The sequence below is a fragment of the Phalacrocorax aristotelis genome, chromosome 4 (genome assembly GCF_949628215.1).
Source record: "Phalacrocorax aristotelis chromosome 4, bGulAri2.1, whole genome shotgun sequence".
In the NCBI taxonomy this organism is placed as follows: domain Eukaryota; kingdom Metazoa; phylum Chordata; class Aves; order Suliformes; family Phalacrocoracidae; genus Phalacrocorax; species Phalacrocorax aristotelis.
In genome coordinates this window covers 3,059,052-3,078,308 of record NC_134279.1, presented here as the reverse complement: position 1 = coordinate 3,078,308, position 19,257 = coordinate 3,059,052, and the positions used below count along the sequence as shown (strand labels likewise).

Sequence of the window (19,257 nt, the reverse complement as noted above, 5' to 3'; positions counted from 1 at the left end):
GGCGCTGCCTCTCCCACGATGGCCTTGCTGCCGCTGTCACGAAAACGCCGAGGCTCGGCGGCGGGTGCTGCAGAAGAGGTGCGGGGTGACAGCGGGGTGCGGGTGACGGGGCCTGGGATAGAGCTGTTACGGTGCAGGGGGGGTGTGCGGGTGCCCGCAGGGTAACACAGATCCACGTGGGACACGGGGGTGAGGCTACTTGTGGGGGGTATGGTGTGCCCCGTCATGGGGTGCAGGGGGCCTGGGGTGCATGTGGAGACGGGGTGAGGAGGAGAATGAGGGGCCCCAGGGTGCCCACGCAGCACGGGGTGAGGGTGTGGTTTTATTCCCCTAAGCGAGGACAGCTACTAGAAGCCGCACAGTGACTCTAGTCTGAGGACACGTCCCGGTTCGTGCACCGGGACAGAAGAAAGAACTTTACTGATTTATTTTTTTTTTTCACCATTTGGGTTTTTTCCCTCTCTAAAAACCAGGTGTACTGTTAGGAATACACCGCTCTTGGGAAGCAGTGGATAAGCCCAGGCAATGCCTTCTGCAGGCGGTGGTGGCAGTAAGTAAGTATTTCTGATTTGGGTTCCCTTGCGTTTTGTATCGCACCCTAAAAGACCCAGTTTCAGTGGAAAAACCACAAAAGTAAGAAAGCAAGGGTAACCAATGAGTGATTTAATGTTACAGAGCCAGCATTTATTTATTTTTTGGTGGCGTTTAATGCTGCTTTCACCAGCATTGCCTTTCCAGAAGGTTTTAGCGCAGAAACTATTAGATTTTAGAGAGGGTGGTGGAAAATCTGCTCACGAAACACTGGAAGGCACCAGGGGCAGCAGTCTGTCGCCCAGGGGGATCTCTGGGTGAACAAGGCCAAAAACAGAGAGAAAAGTAACCCGGCACCCCGAGCAAACCCCCTGTTTCTGGATGGGGAGGTGGGAGCCTGGTGCCCCCCCAAAAATCAGAGGCCAGAGCCACTGGCCACCCTGGCTCCTAACGGAGATGCTCTTTGCAAAGGCAGCCTTCCCCAAGACTTGTGCGTCCATGGCCCCAAGGGCATCGTTCCTTGGCCCCGAGCATATATTTTCTGAGGCAGCTAAAAGCCTTGTTGGGAAAGATAGAAGGATGTCTTTCAAAAAGGCTGCTGAGGAGGAAAAGAGATGGCTTCTCTTTAAACCCGACCAGGAGGCCGTGTCCAAACCCAGTGAGGTCTGTCAGCTTAGAACTGGAAAACCCCATAGCAGGATGGATAAGAAATGCCAGCGTCGACTTGTTATGAAAGCCACGGCCAAGAAAATCTCTGTTTCACATCCGATATTTGCTGCCTGGGAGAAGCGCTGGAAGAAACCCACCCTGTGGATCTCGGGAAGCTGCAGACACAAATGGTGAGATGTAGGGAGCATTTTGAGACCCTGAAAAAGTACTTTCAGGTTTTGCAGGAGGAAGGTGCAAGCACCCTTTTGAATGCTGATGAGAACGTGAAGAAAGGCAGCCTTAGTACCGCCATCGAAAGGCCCGAAGCTGTTGAGACCCATGCTGAGGTAGTTGCGTGAAACGGTTCGCTTCCTAAAGAATTCGATAGCTAAAAAAGTAGGGACGGAAAGATTTCGGAGCTTATTGTGGTTTGATTTATCACTTCTCCCCAAGTTATTTCACTGCCAGGAGCAAATGGCTTCCTTCTCATCACTGATGGATCATTCGAGAGAGACCTTGGGAAGAACAGTTGCGTTGGCCATCTCCAGCAGCCAGCTACCACAACCATTTTTGGGATTGCTTGGGCATTTAAAGTCGGCCATGAGGAAAGATTTGGGTAAAATGGCTCCTACTGTGAGAACAATGAAGGCCATTTTGCACAGGAAGCTTGTCTGTGCCAGGGAAGGGCACTCAGTCCTCTGGCTGCCCATCCACCAAATGCTGAGGAACTAGAGGAAAAATCACCGCTGCAAAATAAGGGGGACCGTGGCAGCTGACCGGTGGCCGAGGAGGTGTCGAGGAGGCGTCGGTGAGTTGCAGACCTCTGAGTGCAACCTCAAACTCCTCTCTCGCCCACGGGGAAGCAGAGATGCACGCCATCTTCCGCACAGGTACAGCTTTACACGCTTCAGCCGGCGCAGCAAAGCCAAGTCCAGGGCAAGCTGTGCGTGCTGACTCCTGTTTCTTAACGGTGTCCTTCCTCTCAGTCCACCCTGGGACCACGGAGGACACGGCCAGCAGCGATGAGAGCGTGATCCAGAGGGGACCCCGCAGGTACGCTTCAAATTTATAACACCCCCTCAGTTTTTGCACAGCGGAGGATGCGCTGCGGGGTGCCCAGGCAGGTTTTTTTCTCTCCGCCAGGCTCACAGCCAACATCCAGATCAGAGCGTAGCGCCGCAGGCTCCTGCCTTCATTAATTTTCTCTCGGCGAGGCTTTTCAATTTTCCCTGCCGGGGAGTCTGCTGAACATCCGCCCCAGTTGCTGCCTGGCAAGCAGTTTGGCAAGCTACGGTCCCTGCCGCTCCGTTGCAGGGAAATCCGTGCCTTTTCCCCAGAGCTCACTCTTCCAGTAAAACACGTCAGGCTGATCCAAGGACAGTCCTGGTTCAGGCTGCAACAGCCATAGGTGCGAGGTTTTGCCAGTCCTTCCCTGACGCCTGGGAGAGGACCTGCCATCTCAGATCGATACCTAAGAAACCTCTTTAGATCCTGATAAGGAGCTAAGAGAAATATATCTATTCAAGCTTTCCACTTAGGCTTTTCCTGTTAAATATTTTAATGGTGGTAAGGGATCGGTAAACAGAAACTTACCACCGAAGCATATGCAGATGTGGATATGCAACTGTATGTCTCCGTATACAGGAATAGAAAGAGATTAGTAAGTAGTTACTGAATAGCTGTTTCCAATCTAAAGTTTAGGATTAGCAAGTACATAATTAACTAGCTTAACTAGCTTGCTAACAGCTAGTTAATGTTGTTCTCTGATTTTGCTGCAAGCCTTGGGGTACGTGGTATTTCTCCCAGCAGGAGCGATGTGAGACTTCCAAGTTAACGCACAGCCTTCTTTCCGATTTTGTTTCCTCGTATTAAATAATGAGGAAACCATAAAAATTTGAAAGACGTAATTAAAAGCTGCTCAGTGTTTGTTTTAACGCTGCATCATAACCTCCTGAGACCCAGGACGTGCTTTTTTTGGTCATTTTGGACAAGCCATGGGATGATTTTTACAGCAGGTGTCGGTCTCCCTTATGCATTTTAGGGCATGTGGCGCGTGCTGTCCGTGGGAAGCTCTCGGGTGGAAAGACTCATTGTCCACCACCACACCAGAGTTTTTGCCTTACTCAGGAGCCGTTAAGTTCTCCGCTGCAGCGCCATGAACGCGGGCAGTTCGGTTGAAAATAACCTGCTGGAAACAAATGAGCAAAGAAAACATCCAGGTGTATGCAAACGGTTCCTGGCAGGAGCCTTTTCTGGGTACTGAAATGGCAGACGGCGGGCAGACTTTAAGCATAGTGACAGAATTGTATTTTTAATATATATATTTTGCTCTCTTTTACTTTGCTAAAGCTATTTTTAGATCACTTCAGGGATGTGATGTTTTGAATGCTTTAATTTTCCCCTGCACCTCAGGGTGCAGTCCACAAGTGCGGCTGCTTTACCCAGCGGGGATTAAGGAAGCTGCGACCGGCTTTGGCGTTCCCAGCAGAAGAACACCCGCACAGCCCGAGTATGTCCCCAGCGATTGTCAGCTTTTCCATCCGACATGAAAAAAGCCCCACTGCGGGGACTTCACTCATCTTATGCTGCTAAAAATCCCAGAAAATTTTCCCGCTGGTGTTCTCCTAAAATCCCAGTCCTCACTGCCTGGGCCAGGCACTCGGGACTCGGGTGTACCCCACGCTCCGGACCTTAGCAATGTAATCACCAGAGTTATTACGTCACTATCACTATCCATTACTATTACATTCTGGTATAGAGGAGGCAGTAAAGCAAGTCAAAACTTGCAGCAAATCAAATAAAGATGGTGAAGTGAATTAATACGTATCTACTGAAATGATGGAAGAAAGGTATTGTTATTACATTCCCAGGTGAGCAACAGCCCTGCTGCCAACGCTTGGGTCTTGACACCCAGAGCGGGTGCAAAAGCTTACAATTTTGTTTTGTTTTTCTTAGAACAGACCAGCTTGCATCAAGGAGGGAGTGCGTCCAGCCTCAGGGTCCTCCCTGGGTGCTCCACCTCACAGCAAGCTCTCCCTAAACCAAGTTGTGCAGCGGCGATCGCAGGCATCGGCTGCAGCCTTGGAGGAAGCACGGCCTCTGCCAATTCCTGCCATGTCCAGCACCGCGGCAGCAGCCTGCTGCGGAGAACAGAGCTGGCGTCTTAGAAGTCCCAGCAGAAGGAAAGGAGGGTGTAGTGAGGTGGGGGTTGGTCTCTTCTCCCAAGATACTAGGATAGGATGAGAGGAGACGGCCTCAAGCTGTGCCAGGGGAGGTTTAGATTGGATATTAGGAAACATTTCTTCACTGCAAGAGTGGTCAGGCCCTGGCACAGGCTGCCCAGAGAGATGGGGAGTCACCATCCCTGGGGGTGTTCAAAAACGTGTAGACGCAGCACTTGGGGACATGGTTTAGGAGGGCTGGGGGTGTTGGGTTGGCGGTTGGACTTGATGGTCCTAGAAGTGTTTTCCAACCTTAACAATTCTGTGATACAATGAAAAAAAAAAACCACAGAAAAATTACCCCAAAATGTTGCCATGACTTTAAAGTCAGATCAGTGCCGTCACATAAATCAGTGTATCCTTGAAAGCCCCGGCCTCAGGTAGAAACCTGAATTTGTGTTGGGTAGCAAAGCCTGGACACCGTCCCAAACTGCTTCAACCCAAGGGGTGCCCCCCCTTAACATTTTCCTCCCCGGAGGTGCCTGCGCAGGAGACCACAACCACCCCAGCAGCGCAGGGGGTTCCCCGTTTCAGGATTTCAGTGGGTTTTAAAAATCACGCATCTGCTTTGTGCGGGCCTCTTACAGGGTGAGAGTTGCACCTACTTTTCTGTGGTTTATTTCCATGTGTACCGTAAGATGTTTCAAATGCTTTGGGGGGAACAGAGTGACTGTCTCCTGTCACACAGCAGCAGCGAGACGCTGTGTGTTGTAAATATGTGTGGAAATGTAAACGAAAACCGAAGCAGCCCGCCGAATCAGAGGTAGCACAGAAAGCATAGAGACGGGGTCAGTGGTTGTCCTGACAAGGAGCTCGCCTCTTCCCCACGCACAACTCCCGGCCGCGGAGGGGGGCTGGAGACCCATGAGGACATCGGCCCCCCACGCCGTGAGGAGCGGGGCTTTACAGCCCGCCAAGTCCCCTTAAACCCCGAAGCTGGGGATGACCGGGAGCGGCCCGCCGTCCCCGTCAGGCCCCTGCGGCCACCCTGGGGGGACGCAGCCCGGGCTCCCTCGTGCCCCGCTTCACCCGGACCCGCCACAGGGCCGTAAGGGGAGTGCGGAACCCGCCTCCGGAGCGGGACCGCGCTCAGCGGCCGCCAGCTCCCAGCCGGAAGTGGCGACCGTTACGTCTGAGGGAGCGGGGCGTGGCCCGGAAATGCGCGCGGGGGAGGGGCTAGGCGGGGTGGGTGTGGCCGGAAGTGCGCAGAGCGGGAAGGGGGGTGTGTGTAGGGGGGGAGGCGGGCCGCCATTACGCGGCGCGGAGCAGGCCTCGCCTCCCGGTTGTTGCGCTGTTACCGTTAAACGGGCCCGGGCTTTTGCGGGCCCCGATCGCGGCGGGGCCCTGCCCGGCCCCAGCGCGGCGGGCAGCACCGCCGCCATGGAGGAGAAGGGTTTCGCCAAGGAGCTGGACCAGTGGATCGAGCAGCTGAACGAGTGCCGGCAGCTGAGCGAGAGCCAGGTCCGCAGCCTCTGCGAGAAGGTGAGTGCGGGGGCACCGCGGGGCTCCGCGACCGGCCTTACCGGGGGGCTTGCGGTGCGAGCCGGGGCCGTGCGGCTGCACGTCGGGGCTCGCTGTGCCTCGGCCCCGCTGCTGGGGAGCTGCGGGCACGGCGTGCCCAAAATGGCAGGGGGGGCGGGCGGGGTGCTGTGAGGGGGGATTGGGGTTCGCTTCTCCTCCCTGTTCGCTTTTGCTCCCTGCGAGAGCACGGTGCTGCCTGTGGTACGTCTGAGCTTGGGCGTCCTCTTGCACGCCGCAGCAGGGCGTCTTCTGGCGTCAAAAATGCCACGCTTATAGCATTTTTTCCCCCAAATAACTTCCCTCAATGATACGTTTATTACCTTTTGGCCTTGGGCTCATCCAGATTTCCAGGGAGGCTCAAGGGTGGTGTTCTGTCTTTTAGGGCCCTCATGTTGCACTTCTCCCTTGTGTCTTGTAACGTGTAGTGGCCACGTACTAAAAAGTCAGCCCTAAACCGATGAGGAAACCTTCTGACATCGGATGTGTAATCTAGGAAAGCAGAGGGGGTTAAGAGATAAGCTGTCGTGCTGACCTAAACAGAGGCTTACAAGCTGCTGAGGGAGACTAAAATAGAAGAAGTGGTTGGATAAAGGACACGGTATGCTATTTCAGAGTGTGGTTTAGACAGTCCTTTGGCAAATTCCCGTTTGGACTTGTTTAGTATAGACTGTCCAGAGCTTTTTCTTCCTCCTTTCCCCATCAGGAGACAGATCTCTAGACTTGTGTCGGATTGTGTCTGATAAATTCATAGAATCATAGATTAATTAAGGTTGGAAAAGGCCTCTGGGATCATAAAGTCCAACTGTCAACCCAACAAAATCAACTACCTCTGTGTGAACGCTCCCTCAGTGCTGCAATCTGTGACTAAGTTAGGGTTTTCTTTGGACTTGGCAAGATGTGACAGTTAAAAGAATGGAAGTGATAACAAAGGTAGTAACTAAGATTATCCTTTCTATCTGCTTCTTATCTCAGTGACCAGCAGAGACCATTGCTGCGCATCAGGTGGTCCAGAGATGCTCTCAGCTTCCTTCCCTGGACAAACTGATACTATCAGGCGCAGAGTAGTTAGTTTGGTGTTCCCTTTAGCGTCACGTTGCTGGTGGTGAACTTGGCATTGTCACATTATTATCCATGTGTCTCAGTTCTCTCGGAAGTGGAACATGTTTTCTGATGCCTGTTCATGGCAACACATTTTTGCCAGTGACTAAACATCTCAGTGCCAACTTCAGAAGATGCAGCAATTTCCTTCTATCGGATCCTCAGTAGGCTACCGCAGTGGTAAGATCTGAACAGTAGAGAGGGTCTGCTCTGCAACCACGCAATGTACCGGGGTGGGTGTTTTGTCAGAAAGCTGTTTGCTTGAGTGCCACAAAGCAGAGACTGTGTAGGACTCCAGGCTCTGGCTTCCTGGCAAATGGTTTCACTAGTAGTCCTGACTGGACCTGGCTGGCCCCACTCAGCCTCTGTTTTCTTTCCCCCTTTGCCTTTTTTTTTTTTTTAATCCGATGCAGGGGCTGTCCATTTGTTTTATGACTCTCTCTCCAGAGCTCTACCAGTTCCGAGGGAGTGTGGTGAGAAGGGCTGGTGCTGCAGCAGGGAGCGACAGCAGTGGCTTGAAGAGTAGATGTGTCTTGAAGAGTGAGTAAGAGCTCTTTGTGGCTGTGCTGTCTCCTGCGTGAGGCCCAGCTAATAAGCCTGGAAGAATTTATTAGCGTGATCTCTGCCCTGCTCCAAGCATTGCTGGTTGGGAACTGCTGTTCTAACCAGCAAGCTGTTAACAGCAAACCATTTCTCTTCTTCTCTGGCTGCATTGTTAATTAAGGAGCTGTGGCTGCTGTGTCTTGAGAAGCTGGAGGACAGTGCCAGCAGATTGTGGCTGTACGTCAGGGCTCTCACAGTAAATGGGGAGAGTGGCAGCTCAGCACGCCGCGTTGCAGCTGGAGGTGGAGAGGGTGTTTGTCATCCAGATGACAGGTAGGAACCCTGAACCTGTGGTGCACGGAGGGAAACGTATGTCATCCGTCACAGCACCTCGTTCTTCAAGGGTGCTGGTAACTGATTGAAAGGACTTGGGTAGGAATTAAATACTCTGATGCTCTTAATTAGCTTATTGTTAAGTTTTGGGGGAGTGGCTGGTAGTGGAAAGGAGCTTACAAAAACTTTTGGGTGTGCAGGGTGAAGCAGCCCTGCCAAAAAGCTGGTTTAGTTTGTTTCCTTGAGATAATATTTGGAGAAACCCTTACCAAGCTTGTCTCACTTTTTAGTGCTCCCTTTTGGGTGACTGATTTTTCTAAGAGGCCAAGCACAATAGCACCTCTTCCTTCATGTGTAAATTAGTGGAAAAGAAATCCCAGACTTGCCTGTGTGGGTGATTTTTGGTTTTAATTGCTGGCAGAATGGACAGTGACGAAGGAAAGATTGGACATAGCGAGGGTTGATGAGGTTATGCCAAATTATTCTGCGTTCTGAAAGTTCTTGAAATCTGCACCTGTAAAAATCACATCTGTCGTCACCTGCCCAGTTACGACATTATTTTGGCAGTTAATCAATCATGTATTCTTCATGCAGTTAATGAAGATGTCATCTCGAGACAACATAAGAACACTGTTTCCCGTTCTGCTGGTCTTCAAAATGAAGTCTAGCTAAAATCATGCAGACATTTATAGGATAAGAAGGACAAACAGTTATGATCACTGCTGGAGCTTGTAGGCACGAGAAATGTTCCAGCATGTTGGGGAAATGTGCATCGTATGTCTTGCATCTCATCCTACCACTTGTAACATCATGGTCTCAGACTCTCTTTATGGCAGAAGGTTGTTAAAACCTTTTTCCACTCTCATTAAATAGGCAGTGAAAATCTATAGAGTTCTGCCTTGGATTATGTCTGTGCTTCATCCGAGGTGCCATGGCAGCTTTCTGTGCTGGTGCCTGCTTTGAAGTTGTTAACTGGGGTACTGATGGCAGCGCAGGGCAGCACTGGCTGTATCGAACTGCCTTTGAACTTGCACAGGTTGTAACCTGTATTTTAGACAGCTAAAGTCATACTAAAAGGTCAAGAATTTGGATTCCTTTAATAGGAAGCGCTTCCAAGTTTGAACACAGAAATCTCTGAATACTTCTATTCTCAAGTTCAGGTCAGGTTGGCAAATGAATTCTAGTGCAGGTGAGGGAGTTGAGAGCCATCCTACTTATCCCAGGGAAATGGGTTTTTCACCGAGGTAATAAAATGGGATATGAAAGCAAGCAAGTAAAAGGTTGTCTCTTAAATTAAATACAGGCAAGCAACCATCCATAACTGTCTCTCTCTTTGCAGCTTCTTTTTTTCTATCCTTGTTCTTCGGATGTGTAAGAAGGGTTACAGTCTTGTTGCTGTGAGCAGCTTGAGAGCTTTGTGCTGTGAAGTGGTGGGAGGAGAAGGATTCTAATCGCTAATGAAGACTTGCATTTCTTTTATGGTTATTGAATGGTAATTGTGAACTGATGCTTCCGACCAAGCAGCAGGAGCCAGTTGATGCTATAGGGAGCATTGCTGTTACTGGCACGTACCTATGATGCATCTGCCCTCCGAGATCATTTCACCTAAGAATAATTTTAGGAGAATGAGTTAGCAAGCTCCTCTGCACTAATTGGTGAAATTAGTACGAGCGATAGAGCCAAGTAGCATCCTGGACGCTGTTCAAACCGTAAAATTCCAAGTGTTGTGTTGAGCCGTAGCCAGGAATATTTCATCTCTTCAGCAATGACACTCATCCCAGCGTATGCTGGCCCAGGTACCTGTAGGAGCACGTGTGCACCTTGACGTTCCCTGTCACTCTTGAGGCACCAGGCTGTCCTCTGCTGCCTTGCTGCTGAAGGGCAGGGCAGCTCGGTCCCTCCGGCTTCTATCTCGTTTGGGGAGAATCTAGCTGGTTATTGTTCAGGCCAAGCTCCTTCAGATTTTCATATTGTTAGCACACTTGTTGTCATAGTAGTTTGGTCTGTTGCAGCTGGTGGAATGACAGTTCAGTTGAATTTTGATCAGAAACTCCATGGCTGGCTTCTCTGATTCCTGAAGCAAGAGCCACTATGGATCAAACTGAGCTCACAGTGCAGTAAATGAATCTTCCAGAAGCAGCTGAGTTTCCGTGCTCTCAGAGGACCTTGTATGCAAAGCAGGTGCTTGGGGTCTTTGGTTTTCTCTAGAGAAAGCACGACACTGAAAATCTGCCTCCTGGTTGGATCGTAATCCCCTCACCCGTGGAATCAGCCTACACAATTATCACAGACAAATCTGAACAGCTTAATAGTTGGTGTGGATTTGATCGTTAAGTCTCTTCTCACGGAGGGATTAGTCTCCTGGTGATCCCGATGGTAGTCTCAAAGCTGGAGTAGCATCTCGGGTTTCGAAGCAGCACATTAATGGGTTGTGTTCAAGCCCTGAGACCGCTCTGTTTCCTCTTGTGAGGACAAGACAGTAAATTATTGGGATGTGCATTCTCCAGCCTCCTTCCATGCAGATCGAGGACCGGGCAGCAGACGAGCTTGTGTCCCAGACTACAGTGGTGATCTACAGAATCCAAAACTGGGAAAGAGAGGGGAGTTGAAATGATGGGCAAGCTGACAGCCAATACATAGTCTAGTCCTCAAAGTAATCTTGAGCACAGACATGGTAACTATTGTGATTAATGGAGGTTTCATTATTATAAATACCTAAAAGCTGCTTCTTTTTATCCTGACCTAGATATGGTTTTCATCAAAAAAAAATTGGGACACACACTTAGGAAGCTGGTAACGTTAGTCACCTTTTCTAAAGCAAAGGTAGCTAAAATATGACTTTTCAGTCATCGTTATTTAACAGCCCTCTTAAGTAAGTAGTTGATGATAATGCAGGGCAGCTTACTTAGAGTCAGAGTTTTTTATCCTTGTTTTGTCAGGGTGGTTTTGTTATTTTAAGTCATTTGACTCTATTGTTAGCTCTGCACAGCGAAATGCGCAACAGAGTACGCTGGTGAGTTGCTGCTTTCCGGCGTGTTTTCAATGATGCTTAAGATTTTGAAGGTCTCATTCTGCATTAGAAAGTCACATGAAGGCAAACTTCTGTTGCCAGCCAAGCTCAGCTCCGAAGCCTGATTTGAACCAGCTCTGCAGTGTTAAAACAGACTTAATCTACTCTTGTACGTGTATGTTTGTCTACATAGTAAGCTGAAATAGGCTGTACACTAACAGCTGGTAGGCAGCTTAAAAAGCTGCTGTTCTTCAGGTGCTAGCTCCTCCTTTCTCACGAGGGGAAACTTCTGGATTCTCCTAGTGCCAAAATTTCAGGACTTGGGCTGGCCCACCTTTCTAGGATGCACTTAATGTGAGTATGTTTGCCCTGTTACTGTGCAAAAGGAGCTTCTCTGTTACCTTTGTTGCTTTACCTGTATACATTTCGGGGCAGATCGGAGGGGTGGAGAGTGATGATGAGGTTGAGAGGCTGGTAAATATGTATGGTATCTGTACAGTGTTCTGCATCTTTTCCCTGGAGGCTTCAAGGGAGTATATTTTTTGTTACACGCCTGGGAAGGAAACGGTGTGCATGGTACAAAAAGTCAGAAAACACCTCACGCCTCTTGCAGGGAAGTTAGCTCCAGCTTACAGTGAAACCCCGTCCCTTGCTTTGTGCAAGCCAGAGCACACTGAGCAGCTGTTTTGTGATGGTGTTTTATATTTGTCTCTCCCAGAAGGCAGAAGCTCTCAAAAGGTTGTATAGGTGCTTTTAAAGATACTTGAACAGAATTTGAGTACTGCTATTGCACTCAAAGATGCAACACGTTCAGCAGTTTCCAGTCAGTTTAGGTAGACCCCACATCATCGAGTCCATATGCAGGATGTGTCTTTGAGGATCAGTGTCACATCCCTCAGGTGACATACTGTGCGAGGGGCACACTGGATGCCCCTGCTTGGGATTTAGTTACTCTTCCCAAATATGCACTTTCTCTAAAAGAGGCAAGGCAAGGAATGTTTGAGTGTGAACACAGGCATCTTCAGGGAGCCCGCTGAGGATGTCCTCAGTAAGCAGCTTCTTCCTGGCAGCAGCAGGTGGGAGCTACCTCATCCTGAGCTAAGGGGCTTGGCGATGAACAGCCCAATCATTGCCTGCTGGCGACTGTTCAGCACTGGTGATCTTTCATCCCTTTTGTCCAAATCAGACCGAGACTATCTGTGGGTGTTCTGTGCCTCAAATGTGCCTGGAGCACAGTCTGCATCAGTTGATGAGCTAGAGGCAGCAAAACAAACATGACACTTGATAATGATAATAAGGTAATGCAGATAGGCTACGTTACATGGCTGTAACTAGCAGAGGAACTGCTGGGTATAGAGGAAGAGATGACTAAATCCAGGGATGCCATCCCTCCATCTGTGGTCATTTTGTTGCCAGCTGGGTACAGTCAGGGAAGCTGGTTGTAGCTCCATATGTTTAAATCACCTTTGACTTTGCTTTTCCAGTTGTATGTGACCTGCCTTTAGAAGTTGCTCAACTGTTGTGCTTGGTAGAGGATTGGAAATCTGGCAGGCAAAAAGTGCCTTGGGCGAGAGAAGCGCCTCTTGCATATGCAGTTATGTTCCGTGCCAGGTTAGTGAAGTGAAGCTTAGGAATACTTGTTTTCCTTGGTAGCTTAAGCAAGAAGAAGAAATCTGCCCCTCTGCAAGGGTTTTGTTAGTTCCTACATGTTCTGGGAATGTGCAGAGAAGGTTCCCTTTCCTGACATACGGCTCCAGCCGTCTCGTACTCACCGCAGTGCAATCTGAAAGCGCAGTACCCCCGGAGAGCTGGGGCAGCCCCCAGCGCTGGCGCTCGCGTTGGTTATTGTTTGGCAGAGTAACACAGCTCAGCTCGTCTGGTGCCGTAGTGGTTGCCCAGCATTTCTGCCAGATGAGCTGCTTTGTCACGTGCAGCCTTTCTTAATACCATCTCTGCTCAGCGATCACATGATGAGCTGGCTGAGTCGATACGGAACGAACACGCTGTTCGTAGTGCTGTTTCCATGGCATGGACCCGCTGCTGCGAAATCCTGATCGTGGGAGAGCGCTTGAGGTTTATGGGTGTGCAGCGACAGGGCGGGAAGCTGAAGGGATCCCAGAGGAGGAAGGCAGTGAGGAGTAGCTGTCAGTGCTGGCAGAAGAGTTGTTCCAGCCTGCTGCTGTGCTGCCAGCGAAGGTGGCGGCACGAATGGTTCCATGTGGCTGCGTGGAATTGAGAGCAGTCCGTTGCCCGACTGAGGTGGTAGTCAGACTAAAATGTGGCAGGAGGGATTCTACATGTAAGCGCGTGGTTGCAAGTCAGGTGACGTGCGTCAGACATCTAGGAGGTCATAGTTTTCCTACTAGAGTAAGTGTTAAATAATATCTAGCTTTATATGTACTTCTGCAAATCAAGTTGTTCAAAAAACCATAATAGCTGCCTGAGCAGCGTGCGCTATCTCCTCTGGTATCTCTACGCTTACAGCAGATGGCAAGAGTATTGACTAATCTCTGTTCATGCAAGTTTCGCACTGAACTCTTGATGACAGGACACGGGATGGGCTGCAATACTGAGGGGACAGCTGTGGTTCTTGAGGTAAAAGTTTCTAGGTATTGTGAAACTGAATAGCACTTGACTTCGGCAGTCAGATTAGAGTGCTGCCATAGCCCACATAGCGGAGATGAACAGGCCTGAGCTGTGCTGAACACCTAGATGGAGAAATCTGTCAAAAATATGTATGTTAAAAAAACATCAGCTCTGCTTAAGACGATAATGTCTGCCCATGATGCTAGTGAAGCTTACTGGATGAGTGCTTCGTCTGGTCGGTGCTTGAGAAATGTTTGGAAGAAGCACAGGACTCATGGGTGAACCCCAGTGGTGATGGAAGTCATCTATCCAGTGCAAGTCTTGAAGCCCACACCGCTTCCTTTCAGGGAAGACTGGGAATGAACTTGTTCAGTTACTACTTTCAATTTGTTTGTCAGTGCTTGTGGTACAACAAGATCTTAATGACCGGGCCTCACAACAGCGAACCTGCTTGTCTTTGTGCCAAGGGATATGTAAAATGCGCTTTGTCTTTGCTTACCCAGCAAACTGTTTTTCCAGTGGTCAGTTTGAGCTACTGTGTGAATGCAGCACAGTAAAATCTGCACCTGCTTATGGAGGAGCTTCCTACCTTTTTGTCCTAAATGTGTTTTTTCTTGTTAGGCTAAAGAAATTCTTACGAAAGAATCGAACGTGCAAGAGGTACGTTGCCCCGTCACCGTCTGCGGGGATGTCCACGGTCAATTCCACGACCTTATGGAACTCTTTAGAATTGGTGGGAAATCGCCAGACACAAATTACCTGTTCATGGGAGACTACGTGGACAGAGGCTATTACTCGGTGGAAACGGTGACTCTTCTAGTAGCGTTGAAGGTATGGTTTGACAGCTTTTCTACAGCAGCCTTGGGCAAAACCGCGCTTTTGGGGAGTTTTGAAAGAATCGCACCTCCCATTGACAGCGCCATTGGCTTGAGCAAGATGGATGTAAATTGAAATGTGTTAACGGACACATGCTATTCTAAACCAGAGCTGAACGCTTGACTGCTGTTTGAAATGCTCTGTTACTATTTCTTTCAGTATTGATGGTATAATTCTTGTGTTAAAGAATAGTATCCTTTGTCGACAGGTGCGCTACCCAGAACGCATTACAATACTGAGGGGCAATCACGAAAGCAGACAAATTACACAAGTGTATGGCTTCTATGATGAATGTCTGCGGAAGTATGGCAATGCCAACGTCTGGAAGTATTTCACAGATCTGTTTGATTATCTTCCACTTACAGCTCTAGTAGATGGCCAGGTAAGCCTTGAATAAGGAAAACGCTCCATGTCATAGAGTTGTGCAGACTGTATCGTCTGACCTCTACAGGAACAGTCGCGAAGAAGCTCCCTTGACTTGTGATCCACACTTATTTAAAGCCCTTGTACTTACTGTGGGTTTGGGGAAGAGTTCAGTGAGGCGTTAACACAAGTTGATGGTGTGGGAAGGCTTTTGATTCTGCTGATGAAGGAATGGCAGGATATTGCAAGTATGGTTGGTTTTAAATGACTGCTCACCAAGTGGGGACCCCCCTCCTGATACGTTAGATGTGAGTTGAGTTGTGGCCGTGAGGCAAGATGTTCTTAAAACAGAAGGCGTGGTATCTTTGCTGTTGCTCTGATCTCTGTACGCAAGGTTCAGCCTTTTGGTTTTGTTTCTTTCTGCGGGAATTAAATATGGTTTCTCTGCTGTGAGGGTGAGATGGCTGTAATTGTAAAAGAGTGATAACAGACTTAGAAACAGCTATGTCTGAGATCAGTCTTCCCATAACAATATGCACTGAACAGATAGCTCTTTTTCTTTTCTGGAACAGATATTCTGTCTCCATGGTGGCCTCTCTCCATCCATAGATACACTGGATCATATCAGGGCTCTGGACCGCCTTCAGGAAGTTCCACACGAGGTAACAGGAAAGGAAATGCATCAGAAACTTAAATTTCTGTGGGTGGAAAAGGCATATGTAACCTCACGTTGAAATACATTGAAACAGTGAGACACGTGGTTACACAGTGGAATATTGCCTTTCTAAAAGCTAGAGCACATGAACATATTTTGGGCAAAACACACACAAGTCAATAATTGATTACAGCAATCTATGAAAGGAACGCTGTGCGTATTTAACAGCTGTTTTTCACAGAATCATGGGATTTTTTTTTTGACTGTCACGCTGACTCAGAGAATAGTATTTGGCAGGGGAAGGTGTTTACTACCTTCAGCCTCATCAAAGACTTGCTTATGAATAGACAACAACCACGTGAAGCCATGTGGTGTCACCATCCTTCCCCCCGGCCAATCCTTTCTTGTGTGCTGTTTCACTTTGTTGACCACGGTCTGGGGGCCTGAGATCAGGACTGAAGAAACCACTATCTGAGCTCCCAGGGTGGCAAATGGCTCTTCAGTGTTGGAGTGGTTGGGGCTTGACAAATGGGCTCAGATGTTCCCTGATGAAAATAAACTGCTTGTCCTGCAACGACTTTTGGTGTAACAGTAAAAGCGATGCAGCAAGGTCTGCCCAAGCCTTCCGAAAACCTGAAATAAGCTGTGTAAATTACTCCCAGAATTAGGGGGCTACCTGGTGGGACACCTACCCGTAGGTAGGTGTAATGATTATACTGTTGCTCTGGGGTTTTCCCAGAGCTTCATTTGTGACTGCTAGAAGATGTACACCAGGATATTTTTGAATATGTCAAATCCAACAATAGACTGTTCAGGAGAGGAAATTAAATGATTAATACCCTGCCAGAAGGGCTGCTGAAGCCTTAAGGCCAATCTCTGTTAGTTCATAGCCTCCCACGGGCCGTTTCCCTTTCCTGAACTTAGTGCAACTTGGCTGGCACCAGAGAACCCATTGGGCATCCCTGGACGTGCATGCCTTCTCACGTAGCCTTCTTTATTACACTCTGGGAGTCGGGAGTAAGAATGTGGATCTGCTCTCCGTGTCTTTGTGTCTCTGACTAGTTGACGTGAAATGGTCAACGGTGTGCGAGAAGGGGAGGTGGGAACAGTTTCCTGCTTGCATGGACTCCTTTCTCAGTCAGCAGCATACATAATCATTTCTTTGGGAAAGATGCTGACTGATAAAGTGAGTGACTAGCCAATATTACGCACGTTAAATGAACTCATGTGCCTTGTGCAGAGAAGGATGTGCTGGCAGTCTTTTTACTGTAAATAAGGTGGCTTTTTATAACAGCCTTGCTAGCAATCTAACAAAGAACACTTCATCTTTTTCAAGGGTCCTATGTGTGACCTGTTATGGTCGGATCCAGATGATCGTGGCGGCTGGGGTATATCTCCACGTGGTGCTGGCTACACGTTTGGGCAAGATATTTCCGAAACATTTAACCATGCCAATGGTCTCACACTGGTCTCCCGTGCTCACCAACTTGTCATGGAGGTAGGGCAAGTGCTCTGCTACCTGGGGCAAACAAAACATAGATGCGAATTCTTGTCTCCTCTGTGAGACCTTCCGCTGATGGGTTTGTATAAGCTGACACCTAAATGCTGTGCAGGTAAATACCAAAGAGGGACTTTAATCATGGGAAAACAACGAGCGACGTGAAACAATGTGCTTTGACCTGCGATGTAAAGGGATGGTCTGCCCTTCCTCCCCCCTCACCCCCCCAAATAAATTGTCAGAGGGACTCTGTCACACCCCATTTGTGGAACTAATAATCTCCTTACATGCCGAGTGCTCTACTTAGGCTGCTGCTGCATCGAACAGGCTGTCCTATAATGCTCAGCAGTCAGATGTGACAGGGATTAAGCCGTAATTTTGGCTGTTGATAGGCTATTCTTGTATGTCTTGCTGGAAAAATGCCAGGTGGGTCAATGGAGCAGACGTATTTTTAAAATCTAGTCCAAGTAGATCCCTTCAGCAGTACTGTGTGTCAGAAGTTGCTCGCACCCAGCAGGCAAATTCTCATGTGTGGTGGATGGAAGCTGAAGGCATACCTAAAAATCTCGGGGTGTCCTTGTGGTACAGTCCGTAATTTGCATATGAAATGGCTAAACACAGGAGCGGCGAATGGCCGAGCTCTGGGTAGAGCGGCTGAAGCTGCTTCTGGTAGGGAACTACCACTTGCTCTTGCGGTAGAGCGCTTGTTTTAAAATGAAACAAAGTCAGTAGGAAACGCTTACGAGAAGTCCACAGTTTCACAAACGCCTTGGATGGTTTCAGGCCTCAAGAGGAACTTCAAATGTGCTGAGGTTTTGAGGTTTAACGAGACCCTTTTTCCCCGCCCCCCCCCCCTCCCCCCCCCTTTTTTTTGTTTCTGGCAGGGTTATAATTGGTGCCACGACCGAAACGTGGTTACCATTTTCAGTGCGCCCAATTACTGTTACCGCTGTGGGAACCAGGCTGCTATCATGGAACTAGATGACACTTTAAAATATTCCTTGTGAGTATCTGGCTCGGGCTGTTCCCTCTTCCTCGCGGCTCTGTAGTGTGAGGAGTGTCTGATCCTTTCCAAAGGGGTACTTCTGTCAAGAGCTGGCTCGAACCACTCTGGAATTAACGTTGTGTGCTCTACCTGCAAGAATACCTGAAAATCAGTAGTGAGTCGAGCCCTTAAAAGCTTCTCTTGGGTACCGCACTGTCTGGAGGGTTGGAGCTTCTGCATTTTCTTCATCTCTCTATTGCCCAAGCTTGATGGAGAGGGTGATGACAGATTGTTTTATGTATTTAATTTTTATTTTTGATGGCACTAGCTTTTCTAAAGGTGGGTGAGAGAGTCTGAATTGTGCATTCAGCTGAGCTCGCCTGCAAGTAGCGATGGCTGCCCAAGCGCTGGCTGCTGGGTGGTGTTCACTCCGCAAGCAGCATTTCAACCAGCTGATGAGTTTTAACTCCCACAGATGCTTGTTTTGGGGCCTGGAACGTTTTATGTGGTGGCAGCTGGGATGAGTAAAGCAATAGCAGCAGGAGAACGAGTCTAGTGTTTGTTGTGGCATTGGAACATACCTTGTGGGAGGAGTGAATACGATCCCTTTTTCTTCCCTGCAGCCTCCAGTTCGACCCAGCACCTCGCCGTGGAGAGCCTCATGTTACCCGTCGTACCCCAGACTACTTCCTATAAACCTCTCCTAACCTTTTAGAAGGAAGTACACCTGGCATTTTAAAGAGCAACAATATTTACACGTTTCTGTAAGAAATCGGGGTTCGTCTCAACTTAAAATCCCCATCATGGACCAAAATGTGCCATACAGAGGATGAAGAGCATTTAGCACAACTTGAGACTGAATTCCTTACAACACTATATTATATATCCTATACCCATCAGTCCAACAGTCAGTTTGCCTGCTGTATTTGTAGTCATTGTTTTTCTTCTGGACTGTTCAGAGAGGAAAAGGTAACTCTAATAACACTTCCATCTCCTTCGATGCTTTGTAAATTTTTAGTTGTAGTGTTAACTGGCATGAATTGGAGTTTATTTTCGAGGGAAATGCACACTAACTTCTTCCCCTACCACTCTTTATTTTATTGAAAGACCGACTTAACTGGAGAAAGGAAGCAATTCCTGCTTGGGAGTACGTTGTCATAACACAGATAAAAGCGTTCCCTTTTTAGCTCGATTCCTACTCGGTGTTGATCCTGCCTTCTTTTTTTTCTTGTTTCTTTTTTTTTTTTTGTCCATTTGTTTTGGTTTTTTGTTTTGTTTTGTTATTTTCCCTCTCCCCTCTGTACATTTGTCCTGGAAGTGCTTGCAATCCTCCTCGCTGTACCTAAACCAATAAACTTTGCTGTTGTCAGCCCCAACCCGTGATGTTGT

General features: G+C 48.5%; 1 protein-coding gene across 3 annotated transcripts; it reads left to right on the top strand.

Moving 5' to 3' along the window:
* The first annotated feature begins 5,583 nt into the window (after positions 1-5,583).
* On the top strand, positions 5,584-19,244 carry PPP2CB (protein phosphatase 2 catalytic subunit beta). 3 transcript variants are annotated; one of them, XM_075090052.1, is made up of 9 exons: positions 5,607-5,882; positions 7,467-7,559; positions 7,744-7,895; positions 14,113-14,322; positions 14,576-14,749; positions 15,303-15,392; positions 16,722-16,883; positions 17,768-17,886; positions 18,492-19,244. In XM_075090052.1, exons 4-9 carry the CDS (start codon positions 14,206-14,208, stop codon positions 18,562-18,564), a joined length of 735 nt encoding a protein of 244 aa, XP_074946153.1. In that variant the 5' UTR covers positions 5,607-5,882; positions 7,467-7,559; positions 7,744-7,895; positions 14,113-14,205; the 3' UTR covers positions 18,565-19,244. The 3 variants fall into 3 exon arrangements, with proteins under 3 accessions (XP_074946151.1, XP_074946153.1, XP_074946152.1); XM_075090051.1 differs by lacking the exon at positions 5,607-5,882 and having other exon boundaries at positions 7,458-7,559; XM_075090050.1 differs by lacking the exons at positions 7,467-7,559; positions 7,744-7,895 and having other exon boundaries at positions 5,584-5,882.
* Positions 19,245-19,257: the final 13 nt, after the last annotated feature.